This window comes from Herpailurus yagouaroundi, unplaced genomic scaffold (assembly GCF_014898765.1).
Source record: "Herpailurus yagouaroundi ecotype Mexico unplaced genomic scaffold, PumYag 255, whole genome shotgun sequence".
Taxonomy (NCBI): Eukaryota; Metazoa; Chordata; class Mammalia; order Carnivora; family Felidae; genus Herpailurus; species Herpailurus yagouaroundi.
Window position 1 is genome coordinate 354,199 of NW_024412472.1, and position 18,795 is coordinate 372,993.

Here is an 18,795-nt window from a genome sequence, read left to right on the forward strand (position 1 = left end):
ACCCAACAGGGCTGGGATTATGGTGCAGGGAGTGGGGCTAAGTAATGCAAGTGCAGGTGTGGGTCCTGCCTTTATTAAACGTTTTGATATTATGTTGGTTATACAAGTTAACCCTACTTTATGTGGGACAGGAGTACATAAGGACATGAATACAAGGAGGTGAGCATCATTGTAGATCACTTTGGAGGCTAGTCATCACGATAACAAAAGTTATGTGACAATTTTATTGGGTAGAAAGGGGAGTATAGGAGTATGTGTTTCTGGTGGGCTGGTGGTAGACATGAGAATTAACCCCTCATCTTCCATGGTGGATAGTCAATAGATAATACTACCAAACAGAAGAACCGAGAAATAATGTTAGCATGTTATGAAAAGATATGGGGATGGGGCGCCTGGGTGGCTCAGTCGGTTGTGTCCGACTCTTGATTTTGGCTCAGGTCATGATCTCATGGTCATGGGATCGAGCCCTGCATGTAGCTCTGTCCTGGGCCTAGAGCCTGCTTAAGATTTTCTCTCTCTGCTCCTACCCTGCTTGCATGCTTATTCACACTCCTGCTCTCTTTCTCTCAAAAAAAAAAAAAAAAAAAAAAAAAAGATACAGGGATAAATACTAAAAAAAAATGATAAAAGATTTGAAAGTGATTCCTTCTGGGGAAGGAATATGGGAGAGGAGCAAGACAGGGGGCTGGGGACTGCTATTTGCCTTAATTTTGTAGAACTAGTTGACTATGTTTTGTACCCACATGACTACTAAACAATTATAAGTAAATGTTTGACATTTCAAATGAAAGTCTCTGAGGTACTCATCATGGGGAAGGCAGAAGTTTGTTGGACTTTATTATATGATGTTATGACTAAGCATTATTTTTACTTTGGGTTACATATGGAGGTGGGTGCTAGAATTGTTTTAATATTGGGGCTTCCAACAATCTTCCTGGGCTTGTTTTCCAGGGGAGATAGCTTCTCCATCTCTTGTGACCCTCACAACTACATAACAAGGCATGAACTATCGCCGGATGAGGGATACTGTCAGATGAGGGAAAATGAGGTTCAGAAAGGGAAAGTAACCAGTCAGAACTAATGGTTACATAGTTAGTAAGTGGCATTGAGGTAGACTGGGTACCAGATCCTTCCAGTAAGACCAGTTTTCATACCAGGAAACTGCCATTAGCTCCCTATACTGTAGCTTCCTGTTGGTCTCCTCTGGCCAGATCCCCACTATTGCTGTCTAGTTCTGGTTTGACCTGTACCAGCATTCCAAGTTTGTGTGTGTGGCATGTCCCTGACATGTGTGCAGGGTCCTCCACCTCTCTGACTGCAGGAACTAAACATTCCAGGCTTAAAGCCAGACTTCTCTGCTTCAACGACCCCATCGCTTTTGCTCTTGCCTTTTCGGGGCTGAACTACAGAGCCACACATGTAGGTGGCCTGGGGGCTGCTTCAAATGCCCTGACGAGCTGTTCATTGCTTCAGGGCTGACTAATACTGCTGCATTTGGAAGCATTGGGGAGTTACTTCTGGTTTGAGGAAAGGGATTCCCCCCGCCCCCAAACTGAGTTCCACCTGGAAGGCCCTGCCCATCTGCAGGTGAGGGCTTTGCATCTGCCTCTCCCTGCCCACGGGATCATGTATCTGATTGGGAATATCTTATGTTTCTGGCTTTCTCATGTTGCTTACAGCTTACGTGTTTCACCCTGGGAAATTGGACAGCCTTATCACTCAAACCAGCCTCATCGTTCAAATGTATACTTCTCAAGATCCCTTCCATGTCTTATCTCTTATTACTTATATGCCTAGGTGGGTTCTGGGACTCAAAAGTGTTTGATTAAGACAAAGTAGTACTTCACTGGGCCTAATCAGTAAGCTATTTTCTTCCCTCAAAATGTGGCTACATGGCTGGGTTAGATTCTGTTTCCAGAAGACTCACCCTACCAAGGGGGAGGTGCTGTTCTTTGTGCATGATGAAGAAGAATCTGCTGACCGAGTGTCTCCTTAGGTTTGGGGATACTGAATAAGGCTCAGAGAATAAGAAACAGCTAAAGGAACATTGCTAGAATCTGCAATGAAGGCCACCATTTCCAGGAGGTCCCCCCCTCTAGGAGTTATATCCCAGCAACAAAGATATGATCCCAGCTGGCTCCTGCTTTCTTCCCCAACCTTTATGCTTGCTTTCCTCTCCTCTCAGTTGTCCTCTGCCAGAAATAACTCCAAGGAATGAAGTCTGTCCACAAAACATCCTTGCTTCTCACTAGTGAGACCTGACTAACCAGAGTGTACGGTCATCCAAGACCCTGGCTTGAGTTGTCTATAGGAGGGGCCAGCTTTTGGCCTAGGCTCCTTCTTGTGCATGTTCCCTTTGATGCTTCCCCTTCTCTGATTTGACCTCATATCTGAGACTTAGCTAGCAAACCTTCCTTCTTAGAAGGTTTGAGGGGGTGAGATTTTCAGGATACTTGTCCCCATCTTGTTTGGGGAAGTGAATCTTCAGGGGCTTTCCGCCGGGGATGGTGATGCTAGAAGTGGGGCTCACCAAGGGATGCAGGTCTGCAGAATTATAGACTTACCTGTTTTTCTACTTTGAGCCCTGAGAAGAATCCTGCCTGAGTAGTTCCAAATCGCTCCCAACTTTCCAGCCCTGAATGACTGAGATCAGAATCAGGATGCATAGTGAAAAGAGCATGGGCTTTGGGGTCAGGCACATATGGATTCAAATTCTGACTCCATTACATTCTAATACCATCTCTTAGCAGGCCCCAAGCTTCCTATTGGACCCAGAGTTCTGCTCCCTTCAGTTAGGGGTGGTCTCTGTCTGCAGAGGACCTTGTTTCCTACTGTTATTCCTGCATGCTGGTCTTAAAGCAATCTTGAGTCTAACCCTTGTTATGCTATGTGCCTGATACAATGATAAGAACTTTTGAGCATTGCTTTATGTAATTCTCAAAATGGCAGTGTGAATTACGATTCGGACACCGATTACAATGTGTTTTTTTCCCCCCATACCACCAAGCAATGTTCTGACACCAGCTGGATGACCTACAATTTAACTCAATCCTGACATTATGTACCTAGAGATAGCATCAGATCCCACAGATTAAGGGCTAAGTCATACAAGACTGCCCCTGACTTTAGATGCCAGTTGGAAGTCCTCGTAGTTACCTGTGCTTCTCACTAACTGGCTATAGATTGGAGGTTCCAAAACCCCTTCCTTGATTTGATTAATTTCCTAGAGCATTCACAGAACTCAAGAGAGACATTTTACTTACTAAATCACCAGTTTATTATTAAAAAATGTAACTCAGAAACAGCCAGATGGAAGAGATGCACAGGGCAAGTTGTGGGCAAAGGACACGGAGCCTCCATGCCTTCTCCAAGTGGGACTTCTCCCCAGTCTCCACATGTTCACCAACCTAGAAGCTCTCCGAGCCCTGTCCTTTTGGGTTTTGTGGAGGCCTCATTAGGTAGGCAATTGTGATTAAATCTCAGACCATTGGTGCTTGAACTGAATTTCCAGCCCTCCTCTCCTCCTTGGAGGTCAGGGGCAGGGCTGAAAGGTCTAACCCTTTTTTTTTTTTTTTTTTTGACAGCCCACAGAAATGAGTCTGTTTATTCATAGAAGGTGGACATTAAACTAAACCCATACAACTGGGGGCACCTGGGTGGCTCAGTCCATTAAGCATCCAACTCTTGGTTTCGGCCCAGGTCATGATTCACGGTTCGTGAGTACCAGCCCAGCATCAGGCTCTGTGCTGACAGCATGGATTCTCTGTCTCCTTCTCTCTCTGCCCCTCCCCCCGCTCACTCTCTCTGTCTTTCTCAAAATAAATAAACCTAAAAACTAAATAAATAGCTGTATAAACCCATACAACTGATATATAAAACCAGTCAGCAAAGGAGATTAGCTATTTCCAGTAACAGATGGAATGTTCCTGTAGGATAACACTTCCTTCTTTTGAGCCAGCAGATTTCTTAATGTGTTCTTTCTTTATTTTTATTTTTATTCAAATTAGTTAACATACAGTGTAGTCTTGGCTTCAGGAGTAGAGCCCAGTGATTCATCTCTTACATATGACACCCAGGGCTCATCCTGAAAAGTGCCCTCCTTAGTGCCCATCACCCATTTAACCCATCCCCCTCCTCCAGCAACTCTTAGTTTGTTCTCTGTAGTTAAGTCTCTTAAGGTTTGCCTCCCTCTCTGTTCTTAAAGTGAGCTAGAGGCTTTAGGAAAGTCAGTTCATCAACAAGTCAAAAAGCACCTTTTGGGCTCTCATCACTTAGGAAATTCCAAGGGTTTTAGGAACTCTGTGCCTGGAGAGGGGGTAAAGACCCAACGTGTATTTCTTATTATAAATCACATTTCACAGAAGTTAATGTAATTATTTTTGTTTTATAGCTGAGACTGAGACTCACTGAAAGAACTTGCACAAAATCAACTTTTAAAAGGCAGGCCAGGTCTACTGGAACCCAGGTCTTTAAGCCTTGAAAGACAATGCAGCATGCCTGGAAAAAGAAAAGGTTTTGGGAGCAGACACCTGAGCTCAGTGTTGCCGCAGGACTTCATGTAAGTCCACTAAGCTTTCTCAGCTTCACCTTCCTTTTCTGTCAAACAAAGAGAAACGTTGTGTAGGAGAGAATGAAGTGAATTGGTATATGTAAGATGACTGTCACGCTGCACTGAGAAGCTCCACATTTCCCACCCCCTCTGTCACCCCGCCTTCTAGCCCAGGCTGTCATTTTCTCACCACATTATGCTGTTCCCAGCCCAGTATGGGGAATCAGGCAGGAACACAAGTCAATATGATAGAAGAGAGAAAGCAGTAAGTACTACAGGAGCAGACAAGCTTTGTGAGGATGACCAAGAAGGACTTCTGGGAGGCAGCGATATTAAATTTGGACCTGAAATGTTTGACAGATTTTAAGAGACAGAAAATGGATGGGAGGTCCCTGAGATTCCATATCTGGTAACTAGACAGGGCTTGGGGGAGGGGGTAAGGTGATGGATGTGTAAGTATCTGGTAGACCAAAGGGCAGCACTGTGTGCGAAATGGTGTTATTCAGGCCATGCTTTTGTGCTACCTTCTAGGCTATCCCTGGGCCACAGGTACTTCAGCTCACACTGGACTTGGAGCCCGACCCCACCCAGCTTCCCACTGCCATCTGGTGGTCATCCGGAGCCCAGGGCCCAGCTCCTGATGGGCCTTCATCAGCAATCTCCTTCAGAGTGCTGTAAAGCCTGTGGGCAACCCTACTTCCGCCCCTGAAAAAGTTGGCATGAGAAAGAAAGGCCCGATATCTTGCCTCCAGTAAGTCAGACCAGCTGGGATTCTATTTTTAACCTGCACTGTTGTAGTTGACAGCTTGGAACGCCTTCTCCCTCCTTTTCTTCCTGCATCCTGCCTCTTGCAGCCCAGGGCCCTGTAGAAAGGATGGATGGGAGCAGCTTCAGCACTGGTAAACAAAAGACCACTCTCCTTTCTCATTGTCCTTCACCTGGCCTTTGTCCAGCCTAGTTAGTGGGTGGAGTTGGAGGTGTTACTGGCTGTGAGGTTAACGAGGCTTAAATCTCTGGGCTCCTCACTGCATAGGCGCCTTCCGTGGCCCTGGTCAGTGTCCTGGCAATTTTGTATCTGTCATTTTGTATTCTTTTTCTTAAAAAGGGCACCCGGTTTTATAAGCTCCAGGCCCCACAAAACTTGGGTCTGCCTCATGATGGGTATGGCTTGTTTCCCATCTGAGCTTAGTGTCTACTTCAATAGGATTATTTCTGTCTTGTTCTAATTTATTGTATGACCTTGAACAGCTTTCTTTCCTGCTCTGGGTCTCTATTTTCCCATGTGTTACAAGACAAAGTGTCAAGAAACCCTCTCACTCTATCATACTTCTGATTATCCATGTATATCCCTGGTGAGGTCATCTGTTCTTCCCTACCTGTCATTGTGTGTGCGAAGGGATGATGTTGCTGTCTCTGCCTCTCTCTGGGGCTGGATCAGTCTCATAGTCAAAAGAAAGCCTGGGCTCTGGGATTCCTCTTATTCAGATCCAGCATTCTCCCCACCTTTGTTGCTGACCAGTAAAGGTGCTTCCACGGGGTAGAAGCTTGGCCAGATTCTGACACCAGAGAAGAGTGCATTAAAAAAGTTCCTACTCTTTAACTTGTACACTTATGATCTGAGTCCTGGTATTTGAAACACACATTGAATAAACTGAGTCTTATTATATAGTGCTTCTACTTACATTTCAATAAAATTTTAGTAATTACCTATTAATATAGTACCTTAGCAATGGCACCACTTTAGGAGAATGCTTAGGAATCATGATGTGTCATGGATATTCCGCCTGCCACCCCCATCCCCAGCTACTATGTATGACACTAGTGTGTAGGTGGGTCCAGGATGACAACCCAGACAGAATACCCACATCCCCATTTAGCCTCAGACCATGGGCATTTTGGCAGGGGGTCATGCACAGGAGAGACCATGGAAGAAGGACCCAAGAGGGAGAATTCTACAAAATCCCGTGCCTCCTCACCTGCCCCCCCCCCCCCCAAAAAGTCCAGAAAGGAAGTTCAGGAGGAAGCCAAGTCATTTATTATTTCTTGAAGAGTTTGGGTGATGGAGGAGGGCCAGGGCCATAGAATTTAACTGGAAAGGAATGAAGGGACTTTTCAGTGCAAAACAGCCTGTTGGTCAGGGAGATGTGAGATTAGGTTGGTTGGTATTTTTCAGTGCTGAAATGGGGAAGGGCACTGTGAGGTCAAACTGGGGGGGTGGGCGGGCAGCTTGGAGCATCTCAGGAGTCAGTACCGTGCCAGGCTCCAGAGCCCTAAAGAATCAGTGCCATTACTATGTGTATATGAGAGGCAGGCCAGCCTCTCTCAGAATTTCCACTATGTATGGATAGTCCATTGCTAGGGATGCTGTGTCTGTGTGTGTCTAAAGTCAGTGCCCTGTTTCTCTATGTGCCAGGCTTGGTCCCATATCAAGAGTGTGCCTTATTTCCTGTGTGGGGATCTGGTTTGTTTCTTTTGTGTCAGGTAAGCCACTTTTGTGTGTGTGTTGGGATTAGTCCATGCTTTTTGGGTGTCAGTCTCCTGTGTCAGTGGGTCTGTGTCTCTCGTGTGTCTGGATGGGTCCCTACTTGTAGGAATTGGTATGTTCCGCCTCAGCCCCCACTCCCTCTCTACCCCTCAGCCAGGCCCCAGCGTGCTGATGGTGGTGTAGCTCAGCCTGGACAGTGAAGCGATGGAGGGGGTGGGCGGGTCCTCATCTGGAAGAGGCCTGGGGCGAGCTCGTGGAGGCCTGGGGCAGCAGCGGGCACATGTCTCAAGGCAGGCCTGGCGAAAGCGACGGTGCATGAAGCAGTAGACCAGGGGGTTGACACAGGCTGAGGCGTAGCTCAGCAAGTGGATGAAAGAGATGGGCGCTCCCGAAAGCGCGCGGTGCGCACCAGAGCTGTCGAAGGCGCGCCACGTGTTGGCACTGTACAATGGCAACCAACACAGGAAAAAAAGCACAACGATCACCAGTAGCATCCGCACCACGCGCTTCTTAGCCAACAGCTTGGCCTGGTAGGGCCGGGGGCCACATCCTGGCCCAGGTGTGGGCGCCGTCAGCGCGGACAGCTCCAGGGTCTGACGAGAGCGCGGAAGCTGCACGTAACAGCCATCACCATCCTCTCCAGCCAGCCCGGTCTCCGGCCGGCAACGCCCATTGGGTTGGGCAGAACCTGAGTACAGAGGGTAGGCGGTCAGAGCAGCAGGCTGAGCCCTCTCAACCTCCAGCCCAAGAACCACCAGACCCCGATTTCCAGCATCTGCGTGTCAGGCTCCTTTCTGCCCCACCCACTCTAGGCTCCGCCCCTTCCCAAGGCCGGTGGTAGGGGTGGGGGCCGGGAGGGGAAGCTGGATATCACCCACCTGGTCCTGCCCCGCTCCGCAGCCCTCTTTGGCTTCTGACTCGGCTCTGGTTCTCATTGTCACTGTCTTCGTCAAAGCGAAGCCCTAAGTAGAGCTCGCGGGAGATGAGCCCGTAGGCCACAGCCATAACCACACCCGGGACAAAGAACAAGAGCAGGAGCAGCAGTACGGACCTGGAGACAGAGCAGATCAATCACGCGGGTATCTGTCCACCTGTAATCACAGGTGGAAGAAGAGCAAGGGATCCTTTCTAGGGCTGGTGACCAGGCCCCTGAGGTAGAAGTAGGATTTGGGGGTCCTGCTGGGAAGGGCTAGAGAACTGGGGAGGGACCCCAAATGGGAATCCCAGGGTGGTGGGTGAGGAGAGGGAATCAGAGTATTGCAGCAGCTGGAGGAAGATTCTGGGGAATGGGAATAAGCAGCTGATGGAGATGGAGAGAGGAATTCCCAGGAATGGGTGCCCTCACCAGGTTTGGCGAACATGTGCACTGGGCCAGCGATGCACGCACTGCAGCACACGGGACCCTACTGGCTGTACGGCGGTGTACACGGGATAGGGCACCATGAGCAGTCCAGAGAGCATCCACGTGGCTATGATCACACGAGCTGCATGGGACCGTGTCTGCCACACTCGTGCCTGCAGTGGTCGGCAGATGGCACTGTATCGCTCCAGGGCGATGGCCACAAGGCTTAGTGTGGACACGCTTACAGACACCCCTAAACAAGGGAAGAGGAAGGGGTCATTCAGGAAACTTGTACTACATACTCAACCAGTGATTTGCTCAGGCCCTACTGAGAAAGACCCCTATGGGCAGCAAGAACTTTAGGTAAGGAGGGGAGCAGGGGGTTGTCTCACCTACCCATGAGGTAGGAAACCGCCTTACAGACGACTGTGCCAAAGATGAATGTGCCCATGAGATTGGGCAGGAGGGTGAAGGGCATGCAAGCCACAGCCAGCAGGAGGTCACTGACTGCCAGTGAGAGCAGGAAGGCATTGGTGACAGTCCTCAGGCGGCGGCTCAGTCCCAGGACCACGATGATGAGCACATTTCCTCCAACACTCATCAGAAAGATCACTGCATAAAGGGTGATCCTGATGGCCAGCTCCAGTTCTGGGTAGGAAAACAGAGGGGTGGCAGCAAGGAGTCTGGCTCCCACTCAGCCAGACCCTCCAAGCCCACTTATTCCCCACATCTCCTACCCAGCTAGATCCCTCTGCATCCCAGGAATACCTCCTCCCACTCAGCGGATGGGTTCACTTGAATCCTTTAGGTTTTTAACCCCATGAGGCTTAGGGAAATTGGCTTAACTCCTCCTCTCCTTGAGAAGGTCTGTCTCTTCTCAAGCTTTGCTTCAAATTCTCCCTTCTCTTTACAGCCAAGCTTCTTGAAAGGATTATTTGCATTTTCTCATTCACTCCTCAGTCGATTACAGTCCAGTGCCCGATCCATCTCCCCTCCGCCCCCCATCACTGTTTGGACACTTCTCAAGATCACTAAGCTTTAACTGCCAAGTCCAAAGGTCTCTTCTCAGCCTATTCTACTTGATCTCCCTGTAGCATTTGACACTATTGATCACCCACTACCTTTTGAAACATAGGTCAGGTCAGGTCCTTATTGTCTAAAAAATCCCTCTTCACCTTCCCTGTACTGTCTGCAACCCTTTAGCGTGTCTTCCAGATCCTCTGAGAACTGTCCTGTCTCACCTCCTCTTGCAATGCACCCACTTAAGCCACTGGATGACTTACTTTCTTTAAAAAAAAATTTTTTTTTTAACGTTTATTTATTTTTGAGACAGAGAGAGACAGAGCATGAATGGGGGAGGGTCAGAGAGAGGGAGACACGGAATTGAAACAGGCTCCAGGCTCTGAGCTGTCAGCACAGAGCCCGACGCGGGGCTCGAACTCATGGACCGCGAGATCATGACCTGAGCCGAAGTCGGCTGCTTAACCGACTGAGCCACCCAGGCGCCCCTGGATGACTCACTTTCTTGAAGGCATCATGCACCCTCATGACTTCCTCCATTGCTAACATTGATTTCTCAGCCTGGAATGTTCTTTCACCAACTGCCACTAATACCCTCCCCCCATCACAAATTGGTTTTCTGTATCTGGTAAATTCCTATACACCACTGCCCATCAAGACTCAGATTAACTGCCCCCTCTTCTGTAAGGCCTTTCTGGATGCCTCATTTGGAGTTAATCTCCCCTTCCTCTGACCCATGAATGTTCCTTACACATCTATCAGAATGCTTTTTATTTTCTACCTTGTATTTTAATTATCTCCAAACATTCATTTTCACTCAACAAACATTTACAGAGGACTCCCTCTGTGTTAGGCAGTGAGGACAAAGAGATGGACATGACAAATTCCCTGCCATCTGAGAGCTCACAGTCCAGAGGGAAATTTGGGTACATAAATAGATAATTGCCACACAGTGGGATAAGGAGTAAAGCTGGGGGATATACAAAGTGTTGTGGGAGCTCACAGGAAGGACACTAGTGTTGCTGGGCTAGACAGAGGGCTGACCCCATTCATTTGTGTCATTGTCTGTTAGGGGATGGATCCATCTTTGGGCCTCTATATCACAGCCAAGCAGACCCAAACAAAAGTGAATTGAATTAAGCTGGACTCAGTCACCCAAGCCCATGGCCTCAGTGTGAGAGATATGAGAGCTTGAAGGGAGAGAAGGCAGGGCCAGAGCCTTCCAGGTTGTGGGGAGGGAAGGGCTCAGAGCTGCAGCTCCCCCTTCTGCAGCCCCATACATTGACTCTTGTCTTAGGCTCTGAATTAAACTGTTCTTATAATGATAACCAACTTATTCAGAAACAGCTGTAGGCATCAAGTGAATGCTATCTACAAGAGATTCCTGAACAGAACCCAGCAGTGACATTAGTTCTCAGATCACACAGTCAAGTCAGGTGTTGAATCAGAATAGCAGCTGAGTTTCCAGATCTCTAAAATGCTTTGCCTCCTGCTGCTCCCTCACCCCTCTGTCATTCATCATGCTGCTTCCTTCCCCAATCAAATCTCAATCTCAGTGCCTCTTTCTGCCTCTCTGTACTCCAGTGTGGCATTGCTCACTGTATTATTATGTTTAATTCTCTATCTCCTCCACTGGACTATAAGCTTCTTGAGGACAGGGGCAATGCCCAGATCATTCTTCTGCATATCCCTGGCACTTAGCATAATGTCCTACAAATAAGAGGTGTTCACACATGCTGGCTCATGCATCTTGAACGAATCTCTTTCACTCTCCACACAAATGCACCTGCTTTGTCCTGCCCCATCCATGCTTCACCTCTGTGCCTCTAAAGCTCCAGCATGCCCTCCTCTCTGCCTCTGTCTCTTTGGAGACATGTCTCCCTTTCTGCAAGGAAGGCTTATGTGTAGCAAATTTGAGGTGTGTGTGAGCTAGTATTCTATCCTGTACTTTTTGTCTCCTTCCAGTCTACCGCCCCCACCCCTCCACTTTCCTTAATCTCTCCATTCTATCATCTTTTTCAGATCCTCCTCTGGATGTCTCTCTTCAACTAGTTCTTGAATCAATAACCACACCTCAAGTCGGTACACACCCTGAAGTATGAAAAGCACATTTCTCATTCATTCACCCAGCTGATGTATCCCATGTGTGTCTTTGAACTTGGTGGAGCAGAAAGATGAGATGATGCCCACTCTTATCAAGTTCCCAATCTGCCTGGGGACTCCTGAAAACTAGAGGGACAAAGTTCCAGTAAAATTGCCCAGCGATCGTACAACACTTTGCTATTTTTCTGCGCATTCCCAGCAATTAGCTTATTTCCAGCCACTACTATCTCTCCAAGTCTTTGCTGTTGAACAGTTAGGAGATGTGAAAAAGATTAATTAAAAGCACTCTTAGAGCCAGTGGCCCAGGGAGAGGGTAGGAGGGATGAAAAGGTAGAGCACAGGGCTTTTAGGGCAGTGAAACTATTCTGTACAGTACTCTAATGGTGGATAGATGTTACTATACATTTGTTAAAACTCATAGAATAGAGGAGAGCCTGGGAGGCTCAGTCAGTTGAGTGTCCAACTTCAGCCCATGTCATTCTCTCATGGTTCATGGGTTTTAGCCCTGCATGGGACTTTGTACTGATAGCGCAGAGCCTGCTTGGGATTCTGTCTCCATCTCTCTCTGCCCCTTTCCTGCTTGTGCATGCCTACACATTCTCTCTCTCTCTCTTTCTCTCTCTCTCTCTCTCAAAAATAAACAAACATTAAAAAAAAAATCTTTTAAAACCCATAGAATATACAACCCAAGAAGTGAACCCTGATGTCAACTATGGAATTTAGTTAATGTATCAATATTGGCCTATCAATTGTAACAAATGTGTTGCATTAATGCAAGGTATTAATAGTAGGGGAAACTGTGTGTGTCTCTCTGTGTGTATATGGGGGGGGGGGTGTGGGAATCTCCCTGTGCTTTCCATTCAGTTTTTCTGTAAACCTGAAACTACTGTAAAAATAGCCTATTAGTTTTTTCAAAAGTCACTAAAAAGCAATTAGAATGAAGACTTGTGTGTGTGTTTTTGCCTATGTGTATGCATCCATGTGTGTTTGTGTGGTGGAATAGGAGTGATCATGGTGGCTTCGGCAACTAAGAAGTTAAGGTAGGGGTGGAAGAATGGGAGTGGCACCTTATAGATTCTAGTGCCTTGACTACCTCTGGGCATCATCCTGCTGGGCCAGAGAACTCAGAAGACTGTGACAGTTCATTTCTGTTTCTGGGGTCTAAAAGATCTGCATTTGTTCTTTCCAGATGGTGGCAGAGAAGTATGAGCACAAAAATCCAGATAATGTGCCAAACACAAAAACCAGGACTTTATAAGAAACAACACCGAAGCTGCTGATGCCTCAAATCCTGCCTTCCACTGGCATGTTGGATCTGGTCACCCATGAACACAGACATCAAAGCAATACCCATGTGTCTGTGGTGATCATGGACAGCATGCAACTGATTGTGGATGATAGCTGGGCAAATGGGGATATCCAAATGCCAATGGGTACTCACTGAAGGAGCAGAAATAATATGGAAGGATGTACAGGTAATATCAGAGTGAACATTGGATAATAATTTAGTTTTTGAGATAATATCTAGGTGGGTGAGAGTAATACATATTTTTGTGGACAAGGTCTGAGAAGGGTTTAACTACGTGTCTGTAGATAATGCCTGACTGAGAGTGGGCAAATTTAGACTGTGCAGAGGTAATATGTCTGCGGATAACATCTCGTTTGGTAGATGACATCTTCAGAAAATGTGGATTATATTCAGAGGTCTGAACTGAATGGGGGAATATCCAAATGATGATGGTAGTAGTTGAGTAAGCAGAAAGTAATATTCAAGTATGTGTAGTCAATATTTAGGTGAGCATGGATGTGAGATGTTAACATGTTAAGATGTGAAGTGAGAGATCAATCTGAGTAAAATAACTCAGTGCCTGAGTGAACACACGTGATATCTGAGTCTTTGTGGTTAATATCTGAATGTGTGAGACTAACAACCATGATTTTATGGGTGATATCTGGAAAAGGTTAGTTAAGTGAGCATGGGTGATATCTATGTGTGGATGATAAAATGAAAGCAAGTGTGTCTGATGGGTGAGTGACATCTAAATGACTATGGGCATTGTTAAAGTAACTGTGGGTGATACCTGGTTTTCAGTGGTGGCATCTGAGTGAACATTAGCACTCTGGTCTATGTGGGTAACATATAAGAATAATGTGGGTAACATCCACATTTCTACTGGTAACACTGGAGTGAGCCTGGCTAACATGTAGTATCTGAGTGAGTGGCAAACAGTCTTTGTGGGTAACTTCTGACTGCCTGGGTAACATCCACTCTGTGTAGGTAACAACATCCAGATAAGCAAGGCCAATTCTTGCACCTGTGCTCTGAATCACTTCATGTTCTGCTTTCTCAGGCTCCCTTGCTCTGTGGACTGTCCCTGCTCTCTGCTGAGCCTTTGACCTTCCTTTCCTCTGTCTTGGCCCATGCTGCATCAACATTTTAAAAAGACTCTTGCCTCTACTGCACACACATATACCCAAAGACAACCCCTACCACATACCATTCCTCAATCCCATGCTCTTTCTGGCACTATCCTATTTTTTTCTTTGCTTCTCTCTCCCTCCCAAATTTCTGGAAAGTTTCATCTACACACCCTGGTTCACTTCTCATAACCTCCTCATGCACCCTCCCAAACCTCAACCAACTGTAGTCAGGCCTTAATACCCACAACTCCTCTTAAGGACTTCTTTGTTACTGGATCTGAAGGATGCTGTTCTGTCCTTATTCGACTTATATCAGCACCATATGACATCACTTATCCCACCCTGCTTGAAATCTTTCCCTTGCCTTGTCCCTCTGATGGTTTCATCATGGGCTCTCCATCTTTTGCCTGGCTTTTAAATCTCAGTCTTTTTCAGGGTCCTGCCCCGGGACCTGTTTTCTTTTCATCTTGTCATCTTTGTGTGATTTTAGCTATTCCTGTGGCTTCCATTACCTTCTGTAGGCAAAGACCTTTTAAGTCTGTATTCCCAGCTTGCACCCCTCCCCTAAGTTCCTGACCACCAGATTCAACAGCTTACTGGCTACCCCCACCTGGGTATCTCAACAGCACTTAAACTCAGTGGGTTCCAAAGTGAATTTATAGTTCTTCTCTTTCAAATTTGTTTCTGTTCCTTTGTTATCTTTCTCATGATATAGCACCAACATCCATCTAATTGTCCAAGCCAGACACCTGGATGTCATCCTTTGACCTCTTCCTCCCTCTCCATTTCTAATGAATCCCTACCAAGTTCTGTTGATTCCACTTCCAGAAGTGCCTCTCGAATCCATCCACTTCTCTCCATCCCCACTGCCAAAACCTTAGTCCAAGCCCATATCATCTTTTTCAGAGAAACAGAATAGCCTTCTAAAGTGTCCACCCCATCCCCCACCCTTTCATGTCTTGTCCTCCAATCCATCTTCTACACTATAGAACTAATCCTGGCTGTACTACGGAGTCTTTCAGTAGTTCCCATCATCCTCAGGATAAAAATCTACACTCCTTAGCCAGGTCTGTGAGGCTCTTTGTAAACCCTCTAGGTTGGTGCTCATCCTGAGTGTTCATTTTTCCTCTCTTTTGATGTATGTTTCAGGCACTCAGAAACTGACACACTGAACGAAAGTACCATGGATTTTAACTTTGGGCGTTTACACATATTGTTCCTCTGCTTAGAATGCTTCTTGCCTTTCCTGCCCCTTCGCTTGTCTGGCTTTCTTTTGTCTTTTTAAATTTTTCTTCAATTACCTTCTCAGGAGGCCCACTTTGACCCCCAAGGCTAAGCTAGACTAAAGCTCCTCTTCTGTGTTCCCACAGCCTTAATCTAAGGCACATCCCACTTTGTGCTGCAATTCCCTGCTTACTTGTCTGGCTCTCCCACTAAACTGTGAACTCCATGAAATAGGAACTGTGTTCATTTTTTCTCTGGTTCAATAAATATTTGTGGAATGAAGCAATCTAAGTGAGAGTGTGTAAAAACTGGTCTGAGAAAGCATATACATTATTTTGTGGGATAAATACTCAAATTAAAATTTATTGCCATTTCCCCTTCTTGAACGTGGAATAATTTCCTTCTGCTCAGCACTGCTCCCTCTCTTAGAATCCCCCTGCTTCCTTTTTCTGCCTACTGAACTCCAACTTCAAGACCCAGCTCCTGGATTCCCTTGTCTATGAAGTTCTTGGATCCCATCTCCTTTGGATGCCCACAATTCAGACCGTCTCCTGGGACTTCTCAGAGTCACTGTGATTTTCCAACTGGTTTGTCTCCCTTCTGCACTTGACTATGGACCGATGAGTGTCCAGACTGGGTCTGTTTCATCCCTGTGTCCCCAGCACCTAGTTCAGCGACAACAGCAGGTGTCCAGAAGACATTTAAGGAAAGAAAAGGTGCAGGAAGGGAAAACATATATCATGAGCTGGGTTGTGGAGAAAATGCGGCTGTTGGCCCGTGGGAGGAGTGAAAGTCATTTTGGGGACTGAGTGAGTGGAAGCAGTGGGGGTGGGGGAGATGGTGGCACAAGAGATAGGAGATGAAGGGGGCAGCCAGGCTCTAGGAGGAGGAAACCTAAGGAAAGGCAGGTTGGAGAGGGTGCTTGGAGGGGACTTGGAGACAGAAAAAGAGAGGGGACAGAGCTTTGATTAGAGTTCCCCTTTGGGAGGCAGGAGGATTTGAGGAGGAGTGAAATGGAGACTGGCATCTCTAGGGTGCAGCCCCCAATGTCCAGCCTAATTCCGGTTTGAGGATCTCTTTTGGGAAGGCTAGGGGTGGGGCAGAGGACACAGGAGATTATATAGCTCTAACTTCCCATTCAAACCTTCCATAGTGCTCCCTCCCTCAACCAGCCCTCTTCTTTTTCCCAGTCTTGCCTTCTTTTCTTCCTTTCCTTCCCCGCTGTGGCTCTGTGAACTGGATTTAAAAGGAAGAGACCTGGAAGGATAGGCAAGAGGAGGTCCTCGCTTCCTGGCCGTCTGTGTCTAGGAGGGGGCTCTGTGTTGGGCAGGAGGCTGTGTTTGAGGATGACCAGTGGCTCTGGGTACGACCAGGAGACCAGGGTGTGAAGGGGCTCTGATCAGGTGGTGTGAAGCTGTGATGGAGTTTTTATGAGCCGTGGAGGGGGTGGGGGGGGCAGAAGTGTCGGGGGAGCTGTTTAGGGACTGAGGGAGTACTATGAGGGGATGGTGTAGGCGTTTGAGGAGGCAGTGGGGGCCTTTATCTCTATCAGTGTGGGGTGCAGCGAGAAGGAGCTGGTGGAGGGGGCTTAGGGAGGCACCCACCTCGTGTCCCGGCTCCGCGGATGCGAGGGGGCTCGCAGCTGAGGTTGCCCGCACCGCTGCTGTTGAGGAGGGCCCCCCCGGGGCGGCAAAGGGAAGCCCCCGGCCCGGGTCCGGACCCCTGCGCGCTCCGGTTCAGCTTTAGCAGCTCCATGGCCCCGGCCCAGCCGCTGCCTCCCGGAGCTCGGCCCGGCGGGCTCCCGCTGCGGCTCCACCTGCTCGCGCCGCGGTTCGGGCGGAGGCTCCCGCCCCGCCTGGTCCCCGCCCCCAACCTTGGCCCCTGCCCCGCCGCTCCTCCTCTGCTCGCCCCGCCTAGGCTCGCCTCCCTCCAGGCTCGTCCGCCTCGGTCCCGCCAGGTGACTCTCCGCCCCCCTCCCACGCTCAGGACTTCTGCGCTCCCCTCACCCACAGGGACAGTCCTCCAGGCTCGCCCCCTCCCTAGCCTCTCCGGTCTTCTCTTAGAGATTTCCTTCCCACCCACTCCCCTTCACCACCGTCCTGGTTCGGCAGAATTCTTGGGAGTGTGTGTGCGTCCGTGTGTGTGTGTGTGTGTGTGTGTGTGTGTGTGTGTGCTGGCGAGGGTAGCAGTACGGGTGGATGGAGGGGTGGCGGAGAGGGAGATGCTGGGTGGGGGAAGGAGGGTCAGAGGGAGCGGCCGCCGTGGGATCTAGCATCTTTCCCCGGTGGGTCAGGGGATGTGGGGGTGGCATCTAACACGGTGGCATCACCCACGGTTACTATACTATGCCTCAGTGGCCCCAGTGACCTGGACACCATCGCTACCGTAGTTCTTGCATCTCCTCTCCAAAGGGCTGGGGTCGCCCCTGCATCTGCCCGCGCACCCTTCACCTCCTACCTCAGGGCCCAACACCCAGGTTTCTACCCAAAGCTTCCAAAGAACCGTCCTCAGCGGGCAAGGATGTGGGGGCAGCATTTGTTCTCGGGGGAACCTTGACAGGCAAAAGGGCTGCCCAGAGGAAGAGTCTGACTTTGGTGTGAGGGCAGCCTGGGTAGCAGTGAGAACTGCTTAGAATAAACCAGTGAGGGGTGGGGTGATGGTGGGGTTTGGTTCTAATTCTGGCCCAGCACTGGCACAAGAGGGGAGGAGGCCCTGGCTTTCGTGGTCTCCAGGCAGCGCCCACCCTCACCGACACAATGACGCTCCCTGTTTGCTCTTAGTGCAGGTGGAGCAGCCTGTGTGGGGCGTCAGGTTCCCATGGGAGGGGACCAGAAGGGGAGCAGATCACTGGGGTGCAGCCAGTGCAAAGCTTAAGGGGACATGCACAGAACTGAGGTGTGTTCGGTTCCTTGGGCAGGACTTGCCTCCACTAAGATTTCTGCCCTGCTGGCTATCCATTCTCCTCCATTCCAAGGAAACTCCAATATGACCCTGAAATTCCACTCTGCGGCCCCCAGCAGTAGCTGTTGGAGGTGGGAGCATCAGTCAAAGACCAGATTAGACTGTGGACGAGGTCTGAGTTTACGGGGAATTCAGAGAGCCCTATGCAAGCTGTCTTTTGGAGAGGACCTGTTCCAGCTAGCACTGAGTTTACAGGGGCTGGGACATTGAAGGAGGATTTAGTCTTGAGGTGGGTGGGGATGTCGTCACCTGTCTCCCCTAACTCCCCTCCTCCTGGCACTGCCTGCCTTCCCCATCAGAGTGCCCTGGACCAGAAGAGCCTGATTTGCTGTTTGTTCAGCTCCAGCACAGGTGGCACCTCAGATAACCTGCTGGACTTTTCCCACATTGGATGGCGGTAGGGTGTGGGGGTGGGGAGCAAAGGAAATGTAGGAGAGAGAGGAGTGGAAATAGGAGTAGACGGACATTCACTTATTCAGCAAAGTATGTGCCAGCCATAGGGCTGTGTACTTGCTGTTTGATACGGTCTGTGCCCGAGTAGCTCCCACCCTCCTGGGGGAAAATGACAGGTAAGCCAATGATTACAATATATGGCTGTACATCTGCTAAGATGCAGAAATCAGAAATTTAGGAATCAGCCTGGCTGCCTTACTCCCTTATGCTCTTTTACCTGTAGTAGAGGCTGTGACA

The 18,795-nt window shown here is 48.6% G+C and overlaps 1 protein-coding gene and 1 long non-coding RNA gene across 6 annotated transcripts in view; one reads left to right on the forward strand and one right to left on the reverse strand.

Moving 5' to 3' along the window:
- Nucleotides 1–15,426, forward strand: part of LOC121021210 (uncharacterized) — a 112,016-nt gene extending 96,590 nt beyond the window's left edge. For 3 of the 4 annotated variants that reach the window (XR_005786445.1, XR_005786446.1, XR_005786447.1), the window contains 3 exons: nucleotides 4,391–4,558; nucleotides 5,081–5,300; nucleotides 12,689–14,833. This is a non-coding gene — a long non-coding RNA (uncharacterized LOC121021210). Of the gene's footprint in view, nucleotides 1–4,390; nucleotides 4,559–5,080; nucleotides 5,301–12,688 lie in introns of all 4 variants that reach the window. The other variant, XR_005786448.1, reaches the window with a different exon arrangement.
- Nucleotides 6,562–16,994, reverse strand: CCKBR (cholecystokinin B receptor). Of its 2 annotated transcripts, none has more exons than XM_040461448.1 (5): nucleotides 16,749–16,994; nucleotides 8,773–9,024; nucleotides 8,380–8,629; nucleotides 7,913–8,085; nucleotides 6,562–7,722 (listed from the first exon to the last, which is right to left on the reverse strand). In XM_040461448.1, the coding sequence occupies exons 1-5, from the start codon at nucleotides 16,897–16,899 to the stop codon at nucleotides 7,184–7,186; spliced, it is 1,365 nt and encodes a 454-aa protein (XP_040317382.1). In that variant the 5' UTR covers nucleotides 16,900–16,994; the 3' UTR covers nucleotides 6,562–7,183. The 2 variants fall into 2 exon arrangements, with proteins under 2 accessions (XP_040317382.1, XP_040317383.1); XM_040461449.1 differs by lacking the exon at nucleotides 16,749–16,994 and adding an exon at nucleotides 9,898–11,991.
- Nucleotides 16,995–18,795: the final 1,801 nt, after the last annotated feature.